General features: G+C 42.9%; 1 protein-coding gene across 11 annotated transcripts in view; it reads right to left on the reverse strand.

Moving 5' to 3' along the window:
* The window catches only part of RAPGEF5 (Rap guanine nucleotide exchange factor (GEF) 5), a 360,172-nt gene that overhangs the window by 95,252 nt on the left and 243,308 nt on the right, over positions 1-21,612 (reverse strand). For all 11 annotated transcript variants that reach the window (XM_010839032.1, XM_010839028.1, XM_010839031.1 and 8 more), the window contains 2 exons: positions 18,610-18,683; positions 6,774-6,899 (listed from right to left, as the gene is read on the reverse strand). In XM_010839032.1, coding sequence (XP_010837334.1) covers positions 6,774-6,899; positions 18,610-18,683 — 200 coding nt within the window. The remainder of the gene's footprint in view (positions 1-6,773; positions 6,900-18,609; positions 18,684-21,612) is intronic.

The following is a 21,612-nucleotide window of genomic DNA, read 5'->3' on the forward strand; positions in this document are numbered from 1 at the left end:
AGCAATGATGTGATAACACTGCACTTGTCTTTAAGTAGTTCTTGGTTAAACTAAATCACCAGCAAACTTCAAATAATGCCATGATTGCTCTTTAATTTTACTCACCTCTATGCATAAAGCGAGTTTGATTTCACATAGAGCATAAGGAGGGTTTTCATTTTATATACAGTGTTTTGTTTTGTTTTTTTTTTTAAGTAAGAGACTAAATGAAAGTTGGGAAAATGCAGAGATCAACTTTTAGAGTGTGAAATAAAGAGCAGCAAGAGCCAGAATACTCCAGCCCACTTCTGCCCCAGGGACGCACAGGCAGCAAGCCCTTGGACGCCTAGTGAGCCCTTTGACGCAAGCAGGGCTCCAGGATGAGGCTGCAGGAAACAGGGGAGAGGAAATTCCGGTTTAAGTTGAGAGATAGGGACCCCAGCCTGGCAGCAGACCCTGCCAAGATTCGCTTTCAGAATGTGTAAAACCTCCTTCCCACCCATATTTCATGAGTGAACTGGAAAAGGGGAAGGAAGTAGGGTGGGTCCCAGACTCAACAAAGGGACTAAAGAAAGCGGTGTGGGGAGGGGGAGGGACACAGACAGGGCCCCTGTGGAGAGCAAGCATCGCTAGGCACGGCTTTCACGCACGTTTTATAGACTTTTGTTTCTGCAGAGTGGAAATTAGGAGGTCGAGTTTAGGAGCTTCATGTTGCTACTCCTCTTCTACAAGGTAATGCACTACGAAGCATAAATGACATTTCAGGAAAAGCTGAGTTTCAGTCTTCCGGTAAACAGTGTGGTATGGCAGAACACAGCAGCCACGTCTAGAGTCGTTCTTCAATCCAACAGCTTCACAGACACTACATGTGAACTGTCTATACACTTTGGAAAATTAAGTTAGAACTCAAAAGAAGCTTGTACCTAAGCATCCCTTTTCTTCCTTCCTCCCCATACTTCACCACCACCATCCTTTCAATACAGACTCGTCCTCTTTCCCCCAGGGCTGTGGTCCAGGCAGCCGCCCTTTCTCAGGACCGTCCTGCCATCTCGGCTTCCGGTCCTCACACCAGGCGCCCTGTGGGGTTGATGGCTGAGCGAGCAGGTGGCCAGGGGCAGCCGGACTGGAGTTCCCACCTGGCCCAGCTCTGCTTGGCCACTCACCAGCCTCAGCTTTCTGACCCGTCACACTGAAATAACATCATTTCCCTTACAGAAGGGCCCCCTCATCCTTCTTTTTTATGAAAACTAACAAAACAAGTCAATAGCTTTTCATTATTTGTAGAATGAAGTGAAACATGTCAGCCCTCAAAATCCTCCACAGCCTGGCCCCGATCTCGTTCCTCACCAACTTTTCCTTCTCCTAAATCTTTGCCACCATCTCCCTCAAACCCCACTCTTGGTGCTCTGGTGACACAGAGTGGTTTCAATATCAAGGAAAAAAAACAGCTTGTGTATTTTGTAATGCTCTTCTCTCTGCCAGGAATGCTCTTCTTCAGTTTGGATTGTTTAATTCCAACTTCAAGGTCCGCATCAAACTCTACCTCTGCCATAAGAAAGAATCCTGTTTGCCGAGATGAAAATTCTTGCTGTGACACCCATGTATCTCTCTGGGGATTATTACCACTGTCTCTCCTCTTACCACTGTTATATGTGTTTGTATCTCCTCTCCACACGTGACTACACTCCTTCAGGGAGGAACCAGCATAGTTATTCTGGATCCACTACAACATTAGCTTTAATAAAGGTGCACTGAATGAATAAATGACCAAGGATATTCTAGAATAACAGTATAGAAACACCTGCTGCTGCTACTACTAAGTCACTTCAGTTGTATCCGGTTCTGTGCGACCCCATGGACTACAGCCAACCAGGCTTCTCCGTCCATGGGATTCTCCAGGCAAGAGCACTGGAGTGGGTTGCCATTTCCTTCTCCAAGGCATGAAAGTGGAAAGTGAAAGTGAAGTTGCTCAGTCATGTCCGACTCTTAGCGACCCCATGGACTGCAGCCTACCAAGCTCCTCCATCCATGGGATTTTCCAGGCAAGAGTACTGGAGTGGGGTGCCATTGCCTTCTCCAATAGAAACACCAACTCAGACTAAGTGGATCAGGAGAACACCTCTAAAATCACAGTTAGTTCTGAAGGAAGTACATCACTGCAGCCGATGCCAAAGCATTGGCCAAATAATTCAGTTCATTTTGAGGTTACCAGAGAGTCTCTATGCTTAAGCTATCGTCCAAGTACCTGGGTCTCAGAAGAAGCAGTCTCCCTACTGTTAGCCAAAAACCCATCTGACGGTTTGCTGATGAGATAAACACGGTGTGCTGTAGCATCTCAGATACCTGAAACGGCTGCAGGACAAGGCAAGGGAAACGGCTACAGAGCTTTTTTGGGGAAAATGACCAGCCATTCTGGTGATAAAGACAACTTTCTCATGTCCATACCAGGAAATTGTAGTACAAACTTCAAAACTGCTTAGTGTAAATTAGCACAAACATCCTCCCATCACCAGTCATCAAATGCTGCCAAGTTTACCATCTAAATGACTCATCATCTGTGACCTTCTCATTTCCCAGAGTTGCCACCCTGGTTCAGACTTACATCTCTCACCTGACTCACAACAATATCTTTCTAAGGGTTCTCTCCAGCGTTTCCCTCTTCCTCACTCAATTTTTCCTCTAAACCAATGCCAGAGGGATCTTACAAAGACCACATCTGATTACGCCGCTTCCCTTCTTTGATGGCTTTCCTTGGCTAGAAAAGCAAGTCTAAACTGCTCAGAGCGGGTTGCCAGGTCTTTCACAACTGAATTCTACCCTCCCTCACAGCCCACCCCACCCCAGCTCCTTTCCCAAGAACTGCCCAGGCTCAACTCACACACCTTCCTGACGGTTTCTCTGTCTTGAATGCTCTTCCCTGCCCTGCCCTTCTATGACCTTAGTCATCCTTCCAGGTCAAGCTCAAAAGTTCCCATTTGGTAACATATGCCCCTTCCTCTATGGATATAATCATAGAACTAAGACCAGAAAATATGATGCCTACATAAGAGGCAATTTCTTTAAAGAATTAATGACGAAATATTAAGCTCACTCTCATAATGCTTATAAGAAAGAGCCCTTTCTGTCCCCTTCTTAAAAGTTCTCACATAATTTTCAACACTTAGGAATGAGTGCTGGCTAATATTGCCTACAGCCTGTTAATACAAAATAGGAAAAGTAAGTGCTTCCTGAGAAACTTGTGGTAATTATACATTTAACTTTTTTTAAACTTCAGAAACACCCTGGCAAAAGCACAGAGTGAAGCACTTCTCTAATTGCATCCATTTTTAATCATGACATTTACCAGTTTAAGAAGATACTAGATATGCCTACTCAGAAATCTCAAAGCCCCTTCAATTTGTAACAAGATGCACCAGCAACAAAAGCCTTATTCTATCAAATTCATGTCTATCTCTGGGCAGTAGTACCTTAAAGCAGCTTTCTCTTTTGAATGCTTATGTACAAAGAGGGACATGGCTTACTGGAACTGGAGAAGCAAAGTCATTCACTAAAAAGAATGACTGATAGGCATCTGAGATTCTAAACTCAAATTTTACCACTGTCCACTTGAATAATTTTGGCTCAAGAATGGTAGATGAGGTAGTTGAAGCATTTGAGAATCACAAAAGAAAGGAAATTTGTATGTTAACTCTAGGGTTTGGTCATAATTGTTATTGTTATAAGAGTAGGAAACTGCAGAACTAGGTTTACATTAAGTAAACTGCAGTTTCCTCTGTATATTCTGTGTGTTTTCATGGACAAGAACAGATGACTGATGCTGAAAAGAAAGTGAGGGCAGGAAAAATGAAAACGCTGCAACCAGCTCATGGACACTGAACTCCATCGGCAAGCAAAGGGATTGCTATTTCGAGTGCTTAAGACAAAAGAGTGAAACAATCCAGCAGATGGTTTTTATTCCTAACGAACAACTGTAAAAGGTGCAGGAAGCACCCAGTGTCAAAGGTTCCATCTGGTGGTGCACCGTGGAAGCCTTAGCCTTGAGAGCTGATCAATTCAGCTGATGTCAGCTTGAAGGAGGGAGATCACAGAATCCTTCATATTCACCTTTCCTGACTGTCAGCTTCAGCAGGAAAAGTCTAAAGAGAAAAGGCCATCATTCCACTATTTATTTATACATCATCTTTCCCCTCAGAAGGACACACTCTTCAGAGCTGTTAATGCATCCTTATTACAACATTCACGCAAGAAGTAAAAAACCATAGTGTTCTTTTTTATCATCTTAAAATGAAGGTTTAAAGAGAACAGTGAGTACACAACCATAAGCAGAGTTGCAAACCTTCTACCACTAAATTTCCATCTCATGGTCAAAGTCCTTAACAGCAGCAATTGTATTTGGAGGGTATTATATTCTCATTAACTGTAACTATAATATTCTGGATTAAACTAATCAGGCAAAGGCAACACAGGTACCTTTTTATTAAGCATAAAGCTGTCTATGGCCTAAGGCTGGTGATTTCTGACCTTGGGGAAGGGGTAAGGGTTACTCTATTGGTCTGATTTTAAAAGATCCCTCCCTCCCCTCAGGTTGTCACTGATCCACTGAATCGAATATACAATCCATTGTATAATGTGTGCTCAGTCGCTCAGTTTGTCTGACTCTGCAACCCTATGAACTGTCCCAGGCTCAGTTTTGTCTGACTCTGCAACCCTATGAACTGTCCCAGGCTCCTCTGTCCATGGGATTTTCCAGGTAAGAATACTGGAGTGGGGTGCCGTTTCCTTCTCCATTGTATAATACGTCATCCAGTGCTCTTGCCTGGAAAATCCCATGGGCAGAGGAGCCTGGAAGGCTGCAGGCCATGGGGTCGCTAAGAGTCGGACACGACTGAGAGACTTCACTTTCACTTTTCACTTTCATGCATTGGAGAAGGAAATGGCAACCCACTCCAGTATTCTTGCCTGGAGAATCCCAGGAACGGGGGAGCCTGGTGGGCTGCCGTCTATGAGATCGCACAGAGTTGGACACAACTGAAGCAACTTAGCAGTAGCAGGGAAAAGAGAGTCGGACACGACTGAAGCAACTTAGCAGCAGCCCCAGCAGCAGCAGGGAAGAGAACAGAGAAGGCAATGGCACCCTACTCCAGTACTCTTGACTAGAAAATCCCATGGACGGAGGAGCCTGGTAGGCTGCAGTCCATGGGGTCGCTAAGAGTCAGACATGATGGGGCGATTTCACTTTCACTTTTCACGCATTGGAGAAGGAAATGGCAACCCACTCCAGTGTTCTTGCCTGGAGAATCCCAGGGACGGGGGAGCCTGGTGGGCTGTCGTCTATGGGGTCGCACAGAGTCGGACACGACTGAAGCGATTTAGCAGCAGCAGGGAAGAGAAATGCTCTCAATTAAACTAGGGCATGTTTTCATATCATCAACTGTTAAGACTCATCCTGATTTCAGAAATGCTAAGATGTGTGTGGAGGGAGGGGGTGAGTGCACCCGGAAATCGATAAAATATAGCATATGAAAACGACTGCTCTTCTAACTAAGATGAATCAAAAGGAACATTGTTTTGAGAAATTTAAGACATGCGCCGGGATATTCTATGGATGCAGAAGAGGTTAGGAGTCAGTCTTCCATACAGTTAACCTTTGGAGTGTTTTTGACAATGCAAGAAAGTTCCTCAAGTAGTACCCTCTGAGGTGAAGGCTCCTGAGACGTCCACTCAAACTTAAAGCCAACAGTCACCTCTAAGATAACTGCCACTGCAGGCTCTGAAACTGCCTAATTGTTCTCCCCCTTGAGACACTGATAGCTAATGACTCAATGCCACACGGCTATAGATGTGTTACGTGATCAAACGGACAGCCTGCCATCCTGGGACCTCTCACCTCCTCTCCCGCTCTGTCAATCTCTGCTGTTTGTACTGATGGTCTTGGAGCGGAACGAGCATGAACCAATTCTGCTCCCTTGCAAAGGGTTGAAAATAACATTTCAGCAAAGATTAAAAGTCAGAGAAAAGACGTTCATAAACACTGGGGAATTTTCGTCTTCATGAGCAATCCTGGAGGGCTCAGCATGGAGGGTGAGGCCTTACAAACAACAACACGAAGTCAACAGACAACAGTGTGGAGCAGAAGTGAGTGGTCCTATTGTCTCCCCAGCATGACCGCAGCGTTCTTGGTTCTAAGGCTCAGTCTGAATAACCGCTTTCAGGACAACGGAGCAAAGCGTCCCTTCCCTCCAGTCTAACTGCATCTGAACAATATAACTCTTGTTGGAACACAAACGTTCATGAAATACTGGGAAAACGCCCTTCTGACTCTGCCGCTTGGTCTAAGCATCTAGAATCTGTTCCTCTGTTCTCACCTATTTCTTGAGTTAGGACTTACTTGCCTGATAACTAGACCCACCCCCTGGGCTCAACATAAAAGTACATCAGAATGTTCTTTTAGAATTCATACTCCACAGAGTTTCTGATGGGGTGAAACTCCCCAAGTCAAGCCTGGAAGCTATCAAATAGACATGCATTCATATGTGCTCCTCTGCATTCTTATATTTCTCCATGATCTACTTCTGTGAAGAGACTGCTTCTAAATCCAGCGTCATAAACCACTGGCCTAGAAAATTAGAGCAGTTGTCATTCTCTTTTACTAAGAAGCATGCTTTTGGAGGGGGGAAAAAAAAAAACCAAGCCCAAAGAATTTAAAATAAAATATTCTTCTCTTCAAACATACAACCAGGCAGAAACACTTCCCACCCCTTCAAACCTGCATCCCGAAGAGGAAAAGTGCTTACGTGTTCAGACTTCTCCTGTTCTTTTTTGTCCGTCTGCAAAAACTGACAGCTTTCTCTTGCCAGCTTCTGGACCAGTTCAATTCGCCCGATATCATCTCTCTCCTGAAGTTTGCACATCATGCCGGCCTTAAGAGTTGGAGAAAAAGCGAAGATATACTTAAATCCACAGTCCCAGGACATGACACCGCTCACTGAATAGTTCACCTTATAATACACTCATCTTCTCTTGTCGCCTGGATTGAATCATGGTCTTGGTAAAAATATGTTGCCTCTCCAAAACTGAAACTTAACCTAGGAATGCCGCACCAAAAGACTTAAGTTGAGATCATTTATCAGTCTACTCTAAGAGAGGGAAAGGCAGAGCGCACTGAATCATTTGCTGCTAAAGGGTGCTCCTGCTATGCCACTATTTGTTCCTGACAGCCTGTTTCCTGTTACATAAGCCCAGCAAGAGGTTAAAAACTCATGGGAAAGTTAGCCAGGAACTACTCCGGCCATCAGGGTGAAGTGATAGAGAACTAAAAATAACAGTACACAACCTCCTAATTCCTTAGCTCCACCAGCTCATTCCATGTACAAACACACAGTTCACAAGAAAAGGACAAGAAATTCTTTTCTTCAAAACTGAAAAGTTACTGTGGGGCAATATCAGTAAAATAACTCCAATGTTGCATGAAATGTGGTGGAAAGTTATTAAAAATCAACTGCAAAAAGAAAGCTTCAAATTTACTCAGAGTTTAGAAATGGTCCACAAAGCACCATATTTTCATTATACCCAAGTACCAAGTAATAATGATAATATGAAAAAGAATCTAGGATTTTGGTAAGAAAAAAAATGTTCATTGTTAACACACACTCTGAACAGTTTCTACTCAAATTCTTTCAAAAATGGTTCACACTGATATATGAGGAAATGACCCAAAAAGAAATCTGAAGTTATTCCTGGCAGGAACACCCAAAACTATCAAATCCTTGTTTTACCCTATACAATCTACAGGATTTGAATGGACCCAGCAATGTAACCAAATACGGAGAAATGGGCAGCAAGTGATCACAACTTTAGGGTCTTAATAGTTTGTACTGAAGACATACAGTTTGTTGAGTGGGCATCAGAAGAATGGAACCGTCCATGCAAAGCAGTGACTAAGGAGTTACTCCTAAGGGCAAGGACAGCTCCTCATCTAGCATTTTCTCCACAAAAAAGGAAGGAAACAACAAAAAAAAATCGGAAGTGGTCCAAATCAGATTCCCCTGGAACGGCAAGTGGAATTTCTACACCAAAGTCAGGGATTTATTTTTACCGTGTGCTTCACAAGTGGTCTTCCAGTTCGTCTCCAGGGTTTCCTCAGACAAGGATCTCAGTTTATCTTAAGACAGGCTGTGCAGTGCTGGAGAGCCAGAAGTACTGGAAAGCCCCTTATCATGCTAGACAAAATTCTGAAACCACTAAACTTCAATCCATGAGTACTAGCACTGCCCTTTAAAGCAACTGAAAGTATGTCTACTTTTTATCCAATATGACGACCTTCTAAATATTTAAATACCAATATCTATGATGTCCTCCTTTATGCATTCCTCATGTATATTCCCCTAAAGTGAAGTCACTCAGTCATGTCCAACTCTTAGTGACCTCATGGACTGCAGCCTACCAGGCTCCTCCGTCCATGGGATTTTCCAGGCAAGAGTACTGGAGTGGGGTGCCATTGCCATTGCCCTAATTCCCTATTTTATTCATTCATTCATTCACTCAGTCACTCACTCAACTGATTTTATTGGAACAACCATGCACCAAGATCTATTACAGGTTCTAAGAACACAGTGGTGAATAACAATAAAGACCAAGTCACACGTCACGTTCAGTTCAGTTCAGTCGCTCAGACTCTTTTCGACCCCATGAACTACAGCACGCCAGGCCTCCCTGTTCATCACCAACTCCCGGAGTTCACTTAGACTCACGTCCATCGAGTCAGTGATGCCATCCAGCCATCTCATCCTCTGTCGTCCCCTTCTCCTCCTGCCCCCAATCCCTCCCAGCATCAGAGTCTTTCCCAATGAGTCAACTCTTCCCATGAGGTGGCCAAAGTACTGGAGTTTCAGCTTTAGTATCATTCCTTCCAAAGAAATCCCAGGGCTGATCTCCTTCAGAATGGACTGGTTGGATCTCCTTGCAGTCCAAGGGACTCTCAAGAGTCTTCTCCAACACCACAGTAAATAGGAGATGTGGATTATATTAACATACAGATACGAAATATCAGATGGTGGTATATGATAAGAAGGAAAATACAGTAGGGTAAGGGACAGAGAAGGATTTGTTGGTTGACATCTGAGAGGAGACCTAAGGGGAGTGAAGGACGTTCCAGGCAGAGGAACAGAAGTTCAAGGGCCCCGAGGTCTGGGAGTGTTCAGCATGTTCCAGGATGAGGGAGGGCACAGCAGGGCTGCAGCAGAGCTGGTGAGGGCAGACCTGTGGGACAGTTCAGAGAGGTGATGCTGGACCAGGACGTGTAGCTTCTGTACAGGACGTGCAAGAGGTTTACATTCTTTTTTTGAACAAGATGGAAAAATACTTTGACATGTTTTGAACATAGGACTGGAATAATCCAACTTATCTTTTAACAAGATCATTCCATCTTCTGGGTTGAGAAAACACTGTTAAGTGGGGGAAAGCAGCTGAAGCTAAGAAGGCCAATTAAGACTGGTCTTCAGACAACAACTGGTTTAGAAAAAGAAATGGCAGCAGTAGAGTTGGTCGGAAGTGGTTAGATTCTGGATCTATTTCAAAGGTAGGGTCAGCAGAAATGGTTGTCTCCAAGATATTTGACCTGAGTGACTAGAAGGGTAGGGGCTGTCAGTTCCTGAGATTGGGAGACTTGAGGAAGGGGGGTCATCTGGTATGGGATATGCCTATTAAGACATCCATGTGGAGCTGCCAGGTTGGCTGCCAGGAGATCCAGAGAAGACTAAGCTGGGGATGGGAGTCATCATAGGGTAGATCGTATTTAAACCAGAGGAAAGACTAAGGTTACCAATGGGGTGATGCAAACAAAGCAGAGAAGAAATCCATGAACTGAGTCTAATATTTAGATATTGGGAAGATGAAGAGTGAGGCCTCCCTGGTAGATCAGTGGTCAAGAATCCAGAGACTCAGTTTTGATCCCTGGGAAGATCCCCTGAGAAGGAAATGGTAACCCACTGCAGTATTCTTGCCTGGAGAATCCCACGGACAGACAAGCCTGGCGGGCTACAGTTCATGGGGCTGCAAAGAGTTGGACACGACTTAGCAACTAAACAACAAAGATGACTAATCTGGAACGGAGAATGAGGAGGCCTCTAGGAGGAGAACCTGGTGAGTAGCGAGTCTGGTGTTTTCAAGGAGGAGGGAGTGAAAAGCTGCATCCAGTACAGCTGAAACATCAAATAAAAGAAGCTCGAACAACTGACATGGAATTTAACAAGAGTAATTGCTGACTTTGAGTATAACTTTTTTGGGAGAAAAAAAAGTGGTGGGGGGACAACTTTTATTCATATGGGCTTCACAGAGAATGAGAGACAACTCTTTTGAGGAGTTTTATTTAAAGAATGGGACGCTATTTAAAGAGTGACGCTGCAGTGTTCTTGCCTGGAGAATCCTAGGGACGGGGGAGCCTGGTGGGCTGCCGTCTATGGGGTCGCACAGAGTCGGACACGACTGAAGCGACTTAGCAGCAGCAGCAGCAGCAGCAGGAAGCTCTGGTTGCTCATTTAAGGTGAGGGATATTCCAGCACATTTATCTTTATTAGAAATCATCCCATGTAGAGAGAAATTTGATGGCGTGGGCCAGAGAGACGGCATTTTCAGGAGACGTGTGCTTGAGTAGGAAAAAGAGCATAAAGATCTACTCTCAGAAACATGCATGTGAATACTTCCCTCACTGTAACAGGAGGGGAGGATACAGGGGGTGAACTGCAGGTAGGCTGGCATATCTGGTGACGAGAACATGGAAATTCTTTTTTGAAGACCTCTATTTCAGAAACAACAATTCAGGTAATTAGCTGAGAGTAAGGACCCTGAGAAGATGCTGGAAGCATAACAAAAGAGAGCATGTAACAGTCATTTCAGTTCCAAGGGTTAGCAAACGTTTTTCTGTAAAGGGCCGGAGTGTAAATATTCTAGGCTCAGTGGGCTGTGAGGTTCTGGTGCAAGGACCCAAAGTGAAAGAGTGAAAGTGTTAGTCGCTCAGTTGTGTCTGACTCTTTGCAGCTCCACAGACTGTAGCCCACCAGGCTGCTCTGACCATGGGATTCTCCAGGCAAGAATGAATACTGAAATGCGTTGCCATTCCCTTCTCTAGGGGATCTTCCTGACCCAGGGATTGAACTTGGGTCTCCTGCACTGCAGGCAGATTCTTTACCGTCTGAGCCACCGTGCAGTTTTAACACAAATGGAGCAAGAGACAGTACGTAAGTGAATGAGCACAGCTGTGTTCCACTAACACTTTATTTACAAAACAGGCAGGAGGCTGTGGTTTCTCAACTTCTGACCTGAGAGAATAGGAAACTGGACAACAAAAATAGAATCAGACTGCCAAGCATTAGCAAGGACCCACTTGATTTTATTTTTAGATCCTTTTACCATTCTAGCCATCCTCCTTAGACATACTGGTTTATCAGGATTTTAATGGAGTTCATAACCTGAGCTAATGCTAAACAAATGGGCCAATCTTGAAGATGCTCTTTTAATCACTGCCACAGAGTAAAAAGAGGACCAGTGGAATTAAGGATCTTCCTTTAAAACTAAGAAGACAAAGAAATTATTCTGGGAAATTTCTAGACAAAAATGATCAACATTCTTTAAATGTTTTGATACTTAAAGGACTGTATCTCTGTTATCCAGAAAATTAATTTATGCTGACCATCTAGGATTTCTTCTCTGTCTCTCCGTGTCATTCTCCCAGTGTTTAATACACTGTCTTGCTAGAGGAGAGAGGGTGTCAATGACCCTGTAAGCTCTGGACCTGCTGCACGGTTGCTTACTCAGCAGTGTGATGGATTGGTCCCCATCTCTGCCTGCTCCCTGGGGTGGCAGCCTTGGGTAACAGAGGGCACGAGTGGGATGGGCCAGGCTGGGATGGTACACAAGAGGAGAGCACCTTGAGCTAACTGACCTGGCGAGTGAGAATGAGCCTGCTACCTCTTCTCACCAGCACCGGCTCCAACACACCTGGGCCAAGCTTCCACAGATGCCAGTTTGGACAGAGAGTCTTTACTTCTGTCTGTGGGTTCCACACGTATCCTTAGAATATAACTGATAATATCATCAGCAACAAAACGATAGGACTGAGGAGAGGAAATTTAAGAGACCTTAACTATTTCTTTGGCTTCTAAGTGAACATGAGCTTCTTGCTTAGGATCCTAAATATAGACTTTTCTTTTTTGAGGAAATACATTTTTATCAGTACCACGTACTTGGGTGTACAAATTATGTATTTTAAACACAACATGCTATTATTTTTAAAAAATGGGTTTTCAGATGGGCTTAAATTTTTCATGTTTATAATTAAATCATCTTATAATTTTACAAGGAATATTGTGATCTAGATTTTCTGGTCTCTTGCATAATTTCTAGGTGCATTTCACAAGATAATCAATTTGATAGCACTCATATATAACTATCAAAAAAGGCTTTCAAGGAGGGTTATGAAAGCTTCTTCACTCCCTAGAGAACTTCATGCCTGGAGAGATGCCCATATATCCTAGATAGTTTTATAAGACAGTCCTTTTTGGAAATACCATGCTCAACCAGATGTTCTCCAGGGGGTTCCTTTCACAGTTCTGTAATTTAGTGATTTAATTCAAAAAAGCCATGAATTTATTAATATATTTTGAGAGCTTTGTTATGGCAAGAGAGGCAAGATAACTAACCGCCCTTGATCTAGACTTCCATATGACAGGACTACTTAATTTATCTATGTGAAATTAATTATAAACTGTTCACCTAACACTCTAGACCAGAAAAAAATAAAAGATTAATGTGTAACAGTCAGAAGAGTTATTTAAGAGCCTTATTTCAAGGTCTGCTTTGGAGAAAAAAAAAAAAAAACTCTGTAATGCATAATTAAAGGAATTCATATGATTTTCAGTATTTGAGAAATATTATGAATGTAAATGAAAAGTCTGTTTCCTTTATAAATGGAGTCATAAAAATGTTTGGTCCATTCTTTCAGGGATAAAATGAAACTTGGACAAAATTCCCTTAGGAAAAGCTACAAGGATGATAAATGAACAACCTTTATGACATAAGGTGAAAGAGCACAGTTCTATATATGCAAGCATTTTCTACATTATCATAACCTTAAAAATCAGCTTTTCTATAACACCTAGAAAAAGCATCATGCCAAAATTGCTTGATTTTGGCATGGGGAAGGAAAGGGGAAGGAAAACCAGGATGAAAAAGTCTACCTTCCATGAAAGCACCTCTGTAATAACAATGCTCTTCAACATAAATTCAGGGTATGTGGGTAAATTAGAATTGACTACTATATAATAGATTCATTTCTTCAAAAATTATATCTTGACTAGAAATTCATAAAAACCCTTTTTTTGCTACTTTAAACAGAAAGCCCAAATGACAGAATAAAACACTGATCGGCTGGGATGTTATATTACATTACTAACAGGCACGTCCCTATTTCCAATAGAAAAAACAGAATTCTTTTCAGGAAAATTCAAAAGTTAATTCATAATAAATTGAAAATATTAATAAATAATAACTTCATTTTTATTATTCATTTTCTCAAATTTCTTCAGAGAAAGAAAATGATGACAAATATTTTACTAGATGGGACTAGAAAAATGCACACTTTGATAACTGGGGAAAGAATCAAGAAGCAGTTACAGTGAAAAGTAAATGTGATAGAAAGTGCGATGGTAAAGGCAGGTTTACTAATGCCCAGGGCATCACAAGGACAGGCCTCTACACCATGCTGGGGCATCAGCGCCTGGGATTTGCACTCACAGTGCAAGTTCAGGGAGATTCGGGCCTCCGGCCTTCCTCCCCTGTGGCATCACCTGTGTTAATATTCCACACTGGTTAGTCAGACCCATCCTCCACCAACAATATGTGATACTGCGTTGCACCAAACTGTGCCCAGAACACAGAAGGGGGCAGAAACCAGAGCTACATGGAATTTCTGACTGTTACTTCCCTCAAACGCTTTTCTTCCTCTATTATATTACATAACTATCTCTTCTGATGAAGCTACATACATCACAGATTTAATGTGATTGATGAAGTAAGGGGTTCATTCATTATATATATTTAATTCTTTGAACTTTCAGACTAGAATAGAGAAGTCACCATATTTTACCTTGTTTTGACCTGAGAGAAATTACAGCTTAGGTCTTATACATTATTGACCATCTGCAAAGCAGAGCACCAGAGCTGGGCAAATAATAAAGTTTACAAAAAAAAAAAGAGAGAGAGAGAAAGAGAATAGTAAATTTAATATATTCTAACACAAAAGATTTAAAAGCATCATCTGTTTTCTATGATAGCTATCACAACCTTAAATAAGAGCTTTCTTCAGTCTATTTTGGAAAAAAAACTATTTTGCTACTAATAAAACAATCATGAACTATTTGGTAATCAATTTGTATAATTAACAGTTATCATCACTTAATAATAAAATGATTGAGTCCAATGGGGGAATAGGAGACAAAATAATTACTGAATCCAGTGGCCACCTGCATAAACAGGGAGAATTTCTAAAGTTCAAAATGTTGTAAATTATTCATGGAATATCTCATTACAATCCTTAAACTAGAAGCTGAAAAAGTTCTATACATTTTGATAAAGATGATTTAACCCTTTAGTCCTATATAAATGGTTATAACGAGTAAAGGTCTAGCATGCTGATATACAGACACCACAATGGTAGACAGAGTACCACTGTAGCCCAGCCCTGACAGATACCATAGATTCTCAAACCAAAACAGAATGCAACAGATGATCATGAGAACACCAGGAGGCTAACTTTTGCTGAGAACTTACTGTATGCCAGGCACTGTTCTAACGGCTTCACATATACTCATTTAATCTTCAGAACAATTATCTCCATTTCAGAAATGTTAGAAAGGCTGTTTAGCACAGTGGTTACAAGCAAGAATATTGGAACCAGACTACCTTGCTTGGATTCCCATCCCCGCCACTTAGCAGTGAATCCTAGCAGGGTCCTTTGGGGCTCCACAGGCATGGGGGACCGGCCTTTTTGTCCCCTGTTGCTTAGGGGCAATATTCCAGCTTCCAGGAGCTTCCCTGAGTTCCAAAGGGCAGATTCAGTTGCTAATCAAGGGAAGGAGAACCAAGAAACCACCAGAGGCAAGAGCCGGAGCCAGAGAAGCTCATCAAGATTAGGAGACCCTAGCACACCCTTCCTGGTGGCTCAGCTGGTAAAGAACCCACCTGCGATGCAGGAGACCTGGTTCAATTCCTGGATCAGGAAGTTCCCCTGGATAAGAGATAGGCTACCCACTCCAACATTCTTGGGCTTCCTTGGTGGCTCAGATGCTAAAGAATCCACCTGCAATGTGGGAGACCTGGGTTTGATCCCTGAGTTGGGAAGATCTCCCAGAGGAGGGCATGGCAACTCACTCCAGTATTCTTGCCTGGAGAATCCCCATGGACAGAAAAGCCTGGCAGGCTACAGTCCATGGGGTTGCAAAGTCAGACATGACTGAGTGACTAAGCACAGCACACCCCTGCCTAATCTTGTCAGCAAACTCACCCTTGGGAAGTATTGTTATAAAACTCATCATCAAAGCCTTGTGGAGGAGGGGCAAGGGCACACACAGTGTTTCAAGGCAGGAGCCCGCTGTGTCCCCCTTTGTCTGGCAAAGTAAAAAGGTTATCCTTTTCTACTTCATCCAAAATTCTGTCTCTGAGATGTGATTCAGCTGTACACGGGTGTACAGAGAAGCTTGAGCTTTTGGCATCAGCCGTTCATCTGTAAAGTGGTGGTAATTATATTATCAGCCTCACAGGGTTTGTTGTGAGGTTTTAAACTACGTTAATAAAAACAAAGAGCTTAGGAGAGTGCATTTGAAGTGTTATCTAAGTGTTAACTCTTGATGCTCTAAAGAAAAGCATCATAGGACACCAGAGAGCAGAGGAACTTGCCCAGGGTGCTGGAACAGAGCCCAGCCCGGAGCTCTGGCAGCCTGGCCCGGGAGGCAGAGCTCTTAACCTCATGGGTGTGGCCTGGCATTCACAGGGCAAATCTTTTACGTGCCAAAATGGCAGGCATTTGTTATGTTGCTTCATTTCAGCTTCATAACATCTCCACTTTAAAGATGAAAACCAAGCATGCTAGTCACTGCCTAGCATAGTGGGGATACTTTGGACACCCTGGTGACAAAGGATGCCACCCTACAGGAACACACAAGTTTAGAGACACTACAGAACTTGCCTATAGGCACCAACTATGAGGAAGAAGGGCTGGGATGTACACCAGGCTACATGCTCCCTTCACTGTGCATACACATCACTGCATGGAAACAGGAAGTTTCTCAGGCAGAAAACCAGCATATGAGGAGAGAACCAGTTTTCTGGGAAAGGTTTCTGAGAAACCCTTTTACAACAAGGCCCAGTCTCTCCAGAGTTAGTAACAAGCTTAACCCTTTGTACACCTAGAGTTTTCAACAGCCACAGGAAGTTTTTCTTGTAGTGACATATTTCATCACATACAGGGAAGGAATGAGAAACCAGTTTGCATTTAACTTGTTTAAAGCATGCTCTGGAGTGAGGACTGCAATAATGTGAAATACCATAAGAGCCTGGCATATAGGTGCTTGATTAATTTTTACATACATACACACACAACAAATATCAAATGAATAAATTTTTTGTGGAAAGTGCACACATTTATACCCATGAGCACACACATACATCTATTTCTAAATCTGTCTAGGTATGTGATGGAGAAACTGTGGATGTTTTCTTTAAGCTCGACTTACACAACCTGAACCCCTGGTGAGTCCACTCAGCGCATTTGAATAGATGGACCTGCAGGATTAAGCCATTAAAAGCGGCCCCTCTCATTGTGGGAGCAGATCAGACCTCCTCAGACACGTTAGTGGAGGTGACAGCTGTCCAGGCCTCTAACACTCACAGTCAGGCACCCCACTGAATTAACTCATGACTCTCCAACCTAAAAAGAATCTGTTCCTGATCTAATTATGGATTCACCGGTTTCAGGCCATCATTCCTCTGTACATTCTACAGATGCTCAGAGATGTCACCGTTGCTGAAGAAAAATCACAAAATCTTGTAGAGCAAGCTCTGCACATCCACTTGAGATACACAAAGGAATAGAACTTGATTAACACAGACTTTTGCCCACAGAATAAGTCCAAAATAAAACTAGAAGTTTAAATTGAGAAACTATAATAAATACAAGGCCCCACTAATAACTTAACCCTTTAAGAAAACTTTGAGAAAGCAATCCCTGCCCAGGTTTATTTGGAAGCCTGAAATGTAACTGCAGTATAAGCCTGTGGATTGCAGCATTCTGAGTATGACCATAGCAAAACAATTCCAAACAAGTCCTTATATGAACTTATTAGGCCATGAAAGCCTATGCAATCCTGCCTAACAAAGTTAATGTGATTATTCTAACCGGAATCCACAGATTTACAACTTTAAAGGTGGAGTGCGAGGTGTCAACCAAACTAAGCATCTTTTCTTCACCAGACCTATTGAGGTATACATGATGTACAACAAGTCGCATACATTTAATGCACCCATTTTGATGAGTCTGGACCCACTTGATACCAGGATACCATCATCACAACCCTGAGAGGGCATCTCCTCGGCAGGTCTAGCAAGGAGAACCCAGCAACACCCTCCACTTTAGTAAGGGCTAAAATGGGCTTGTCTGTTTCGTTTTTCTGCTCCTTTCACCCTGAGCGTAGAGTCTATCCAACTTTTCTCCCTGGGTAGATAAGTCAACCCCACCGCTCTGTACACAACACGATTTCCAAGTAATGGACTCCCCTGAACCCACTCTTTTCTCTTTCTTGTGTATAATAAAATCCCATGGCTTTCTTATTCAACACACTTCTCTTTTTAATCCTCACAACTTCCCTATCAGGTAGGTTTAGAGATGAGTCATCTAACCCTCAAAAGGGTTAAGAAACTGCTTTAATGCAGCTAGGTATTTAGCCACATCACATAACGCTATAGCTGGGTATCAAGGCAGTGCAAGTCTGAGGAGTGGAGCTGAACTGCTGGGGACTTTGCAAAATAAAGTCCTTATGCCATCTGTTCTGTTTCTCTCCCTTCTGTTCCCACAAAGAAACTTTCAATGCTCTGCATTTACATAAAGTTTACAGCAGTAGGGTGTCCAGAGTTTTTATGCTGCCATACTATTTGAGGTCAGCTGCTACTAAAAGTATGTTCATGCCACGAGGTAAATGCTGGGGGTGGGTACAGAAAGTCTGCCAGGGGAGGCACCGCACTGATCTGTTGGGCTCTGGCCCCACTGACTCTCCTCTGCCGTCTCCAGGGGGCGGATGGCCCCAGGGTGGTCTCCCCTGGTTCTTCACTTACTTGGCTTGCTTCCTCTGGGAAGTGGGGGCTGTCTCCATACCTGTCCTTCTCCCATGAATCAAATTATAAACATAATGAGCAATTTCGGGCCTTTCTTGTAGAATATCTCCTAATCAAAAATAAGTGCTCCATTCCCATAACTTCACAGAACACAGAAGGTGAGACCTGGATCCCCTGCCTACACCTGCGCTCTCCCACCACTCTCACCACAGAAGAAGGGCGTAGGGAGGGGCCTCACAGAGCTTGTCACACCTGAGGATCTGCAGCAGCTTCAGCCTCTGTCACAGTCACGTGTTTGTCACTGTTTTCTTCATCTTGTGCAAGTGCTTAAGTGAAAGAAAGAAAGAAAGAAAAAGAACAATATTAAGCAAATGTAGCATCATAAGAAAACTGTTTCAGGTCATTTTCTTTTCAGATGGCAATTTGGCAGGAAAAAAGAATGTTAGGTAGAGACCCAAAATGTAAGTATCAGTACTATGTTTTACAATAAATTATTTGGATGAATAGTTTCACTAATAGCACTGGGCATTTTCCACATCCATTATCTCATTTGTTAAGTCAATAGCATTGGAGATATCTGATCTCAATTTTCCTTGTCACCTCAACCCATCCAGACATCATCGTGCCAGTTTTGTGCTTTACCAAAAAGGAGCTGGGGTAGAGATAAAGACTTGTACCCAGTTCATGTGAGAATGTCATATTTTTTATGTGATTTTTTTGGCTAATAGTTTAGTGTTATCCCAGATGGTTCAGATGGTAAAGAACCTGCCTGCAATGCTAGAGACCTGGGTTCAATCCCTGAGTTGGGAAGATCCCCTGGAGAACGAAATGGCAACCCATCCAGTATTCTTGCCTGGAGAATCCATGGGCAGAGGAGCCTGGAGGGCTATAGTCCATGGGGACACAAAAGAGTTGGACATGACTGAGCAACTAACACATATTAAGAAGGAAGCATGACTTTTCTTAAAATTAGAGTATAATTTACAATGTTGTCTTAGTTTCAAGTATATAGTAAAGTGATTCAGTTATACATATGTATATTTTTTTTAGATTCTTTTCCATTATAGTTTATTACAAGATATTGAATATAGCTGCCTGTACTATACGGCAGGACCTTGTTATTTATCTATTTTACATATAGTACTGTTTATCTGCTAATCCCAAACTTGTAATTTTTCCATGCCCCAACTTCCCCTTTTGGTAACAATACATTTGTTTTCTACGCCTGTGAATCTGTTTCTGTTTTATAAATAAGCTCATTTGTATCATCTTTTGAGATTCCACACGTAAGTGCTATTATATGACAGTTGTCTTTCTCCTTCTGCCTTACTTCAATTAGTATGATAACCTCTAGGTCCATCCATGTTGCTACAAATGGCATTATTTCATTCTTGTAATGACTGAGTAAAATTCTGCTGTATATCTGTACCACATCTTCTCTACCCATTCCTCTGTCAATGTACATTTAGGTGCTTCCACGTCTTGGCTTTTGTAAATAGTGCTGCAGTGAGCATTGGGGTGCATGGATGTTTTTGAATTAAGAGTTTTCTCTGGATATATGCCCAGGAGTGGGAATGCTGGAAGACGCATGATTATTTTATATTTGGACTACATGGAGCATTGTTACCACAAAATTCTAAACTATGGAGTCCTGAATCGACCTCTTCTCGCATATTTCCCCGGTATCTCCCTATCAAAGTCCTTGTCACCCTTTCTGCACTGGTGCAATAACCTCCTACCACAAAACCCCTGATTCTAGCCTCTCCTTACTGAAATCTAGCTTGAGCAGAACTGTTAGTAATTAGTCTCAGAAAATATAACAATAAGTACACTGCTCTGGCCTCTGTATCACTTATCTCATTAACTCTGAACACTGTTCATCACGGAAGGTCTTCCTTGAACTCTCTGGCTTCCTCATCTCTGACTTCACACTGACATTCAATGTCAGAATGTAGTGTACCGAGCTCTGATCCAAACTCCATGATTTCATCATGTTTGTCCTTATACAGCTTGCTTGCCGTTTTAACAAATATGTACTTAGTACCTGCTAGGTGCCTGGCACTGGGATTATGCCTGTGAACAAGACAGGTAAGCCTCTGACCTCGTGAAGCACACACACACTACCTGGGGGAGAGCTAACAGCTACTGCTGCAACTAGTAAAAATCACAATTATCAGAACAATAATCCTTAAAAGTGAGATATGAGTAAAGACCATAATAAATAGGGAAATGACAGAAAACCAACTGAGGAAGGTCACTGTGGAGAGCAGGCCAGGCAGGCAGCTTCTTAGAAGCAGTGATACTTGTGCTGAGACCAGGGGTCGAGACACATGGCGGGTGACAGTGATGCAAGACAGGCCTGGAGAAAGCATGGAACACAATGTGGATGCTAGTCTGAGAACACGGGGTGGAGGGCAGGGGGGCACTCAGTTCAGTTCAGTTCAATCGCTCAGTCGCGTCTAACTCTTTGCTACCCCATGAACTGAAGCACGCCAGGCCTCCCTGTCCATCACCAACTCCCAGAGTTCACCCAAACCCATGTCCATTGAGTTGGTGATGCCATCCAACCATTTCATCCTCTGTCGTCCCCTTCTCGTCCTGCCCTCAATCTTTCCCAGCGTCAGGGTCTTTTCCAATGAGTCAGCTCTCTGCGTCAGGTAGCCAAAGTACTGGAGTTTCAACTTCAACACCAGTCCCTCCAATGAACACCCAGGACTGATCTCCTTAGAATGGACTGGTTGGATCTCCTTGCAGTCCAAGGGACTCTCAAGAGTCTTCTCCAACACCACAGTTCAAAAGCATCAATTCTTCGGTGCTCAGCTTCTTTATAGTCCAACTCTCATATCCATACATGACCACTGGAAAAACCATAGCCTTGACTAGATGGACCTTCGTTGGCAAAGTAATGTCTCTGCTTCTTAATACGCTATCTAGGTTGCTCATAACTTTCCTTCCAAGGAGCAAGCATCCTTTAATTTCATGGCTGCAATCACCATCCACAGTGATTTTGTCAGCTACTGTTTCCACTGTTTCCCCATCTATTTGCCATGAAGTGATGGGACTGGATGCCATAATCTTAGTTTTCTGAATGTTGAGCTTTAAGTCAATTTTTTCACTCTCTTCTTTTACTTTCATCAAGAGACTTTTTAGTTCCTCTTCACTTTCTGCCATAAGGGCGGTGTCATCTGCATATCTGAGGTTATTGATATTTCTCCCGGCAATCTTGATTCCAGCTTGTGCTTCATCCAGCCCAGC

The sequence above is a fragment of the Bison bison genome, unplaced genomic scaffold (assembly GCF_000754665.1).
Source record: "Bison bison bison isolate TAMUID 2011002044 unplaced genomic scaffold, Bison_UMD1.0 scf7180017864109, whole genome shotgun sequence".
Lineage (NCBI taxonomy): Eukaryota > Metazoa > Chordata > Mammalia > Artiodactyla > Bovidae > Bison > Bison bison.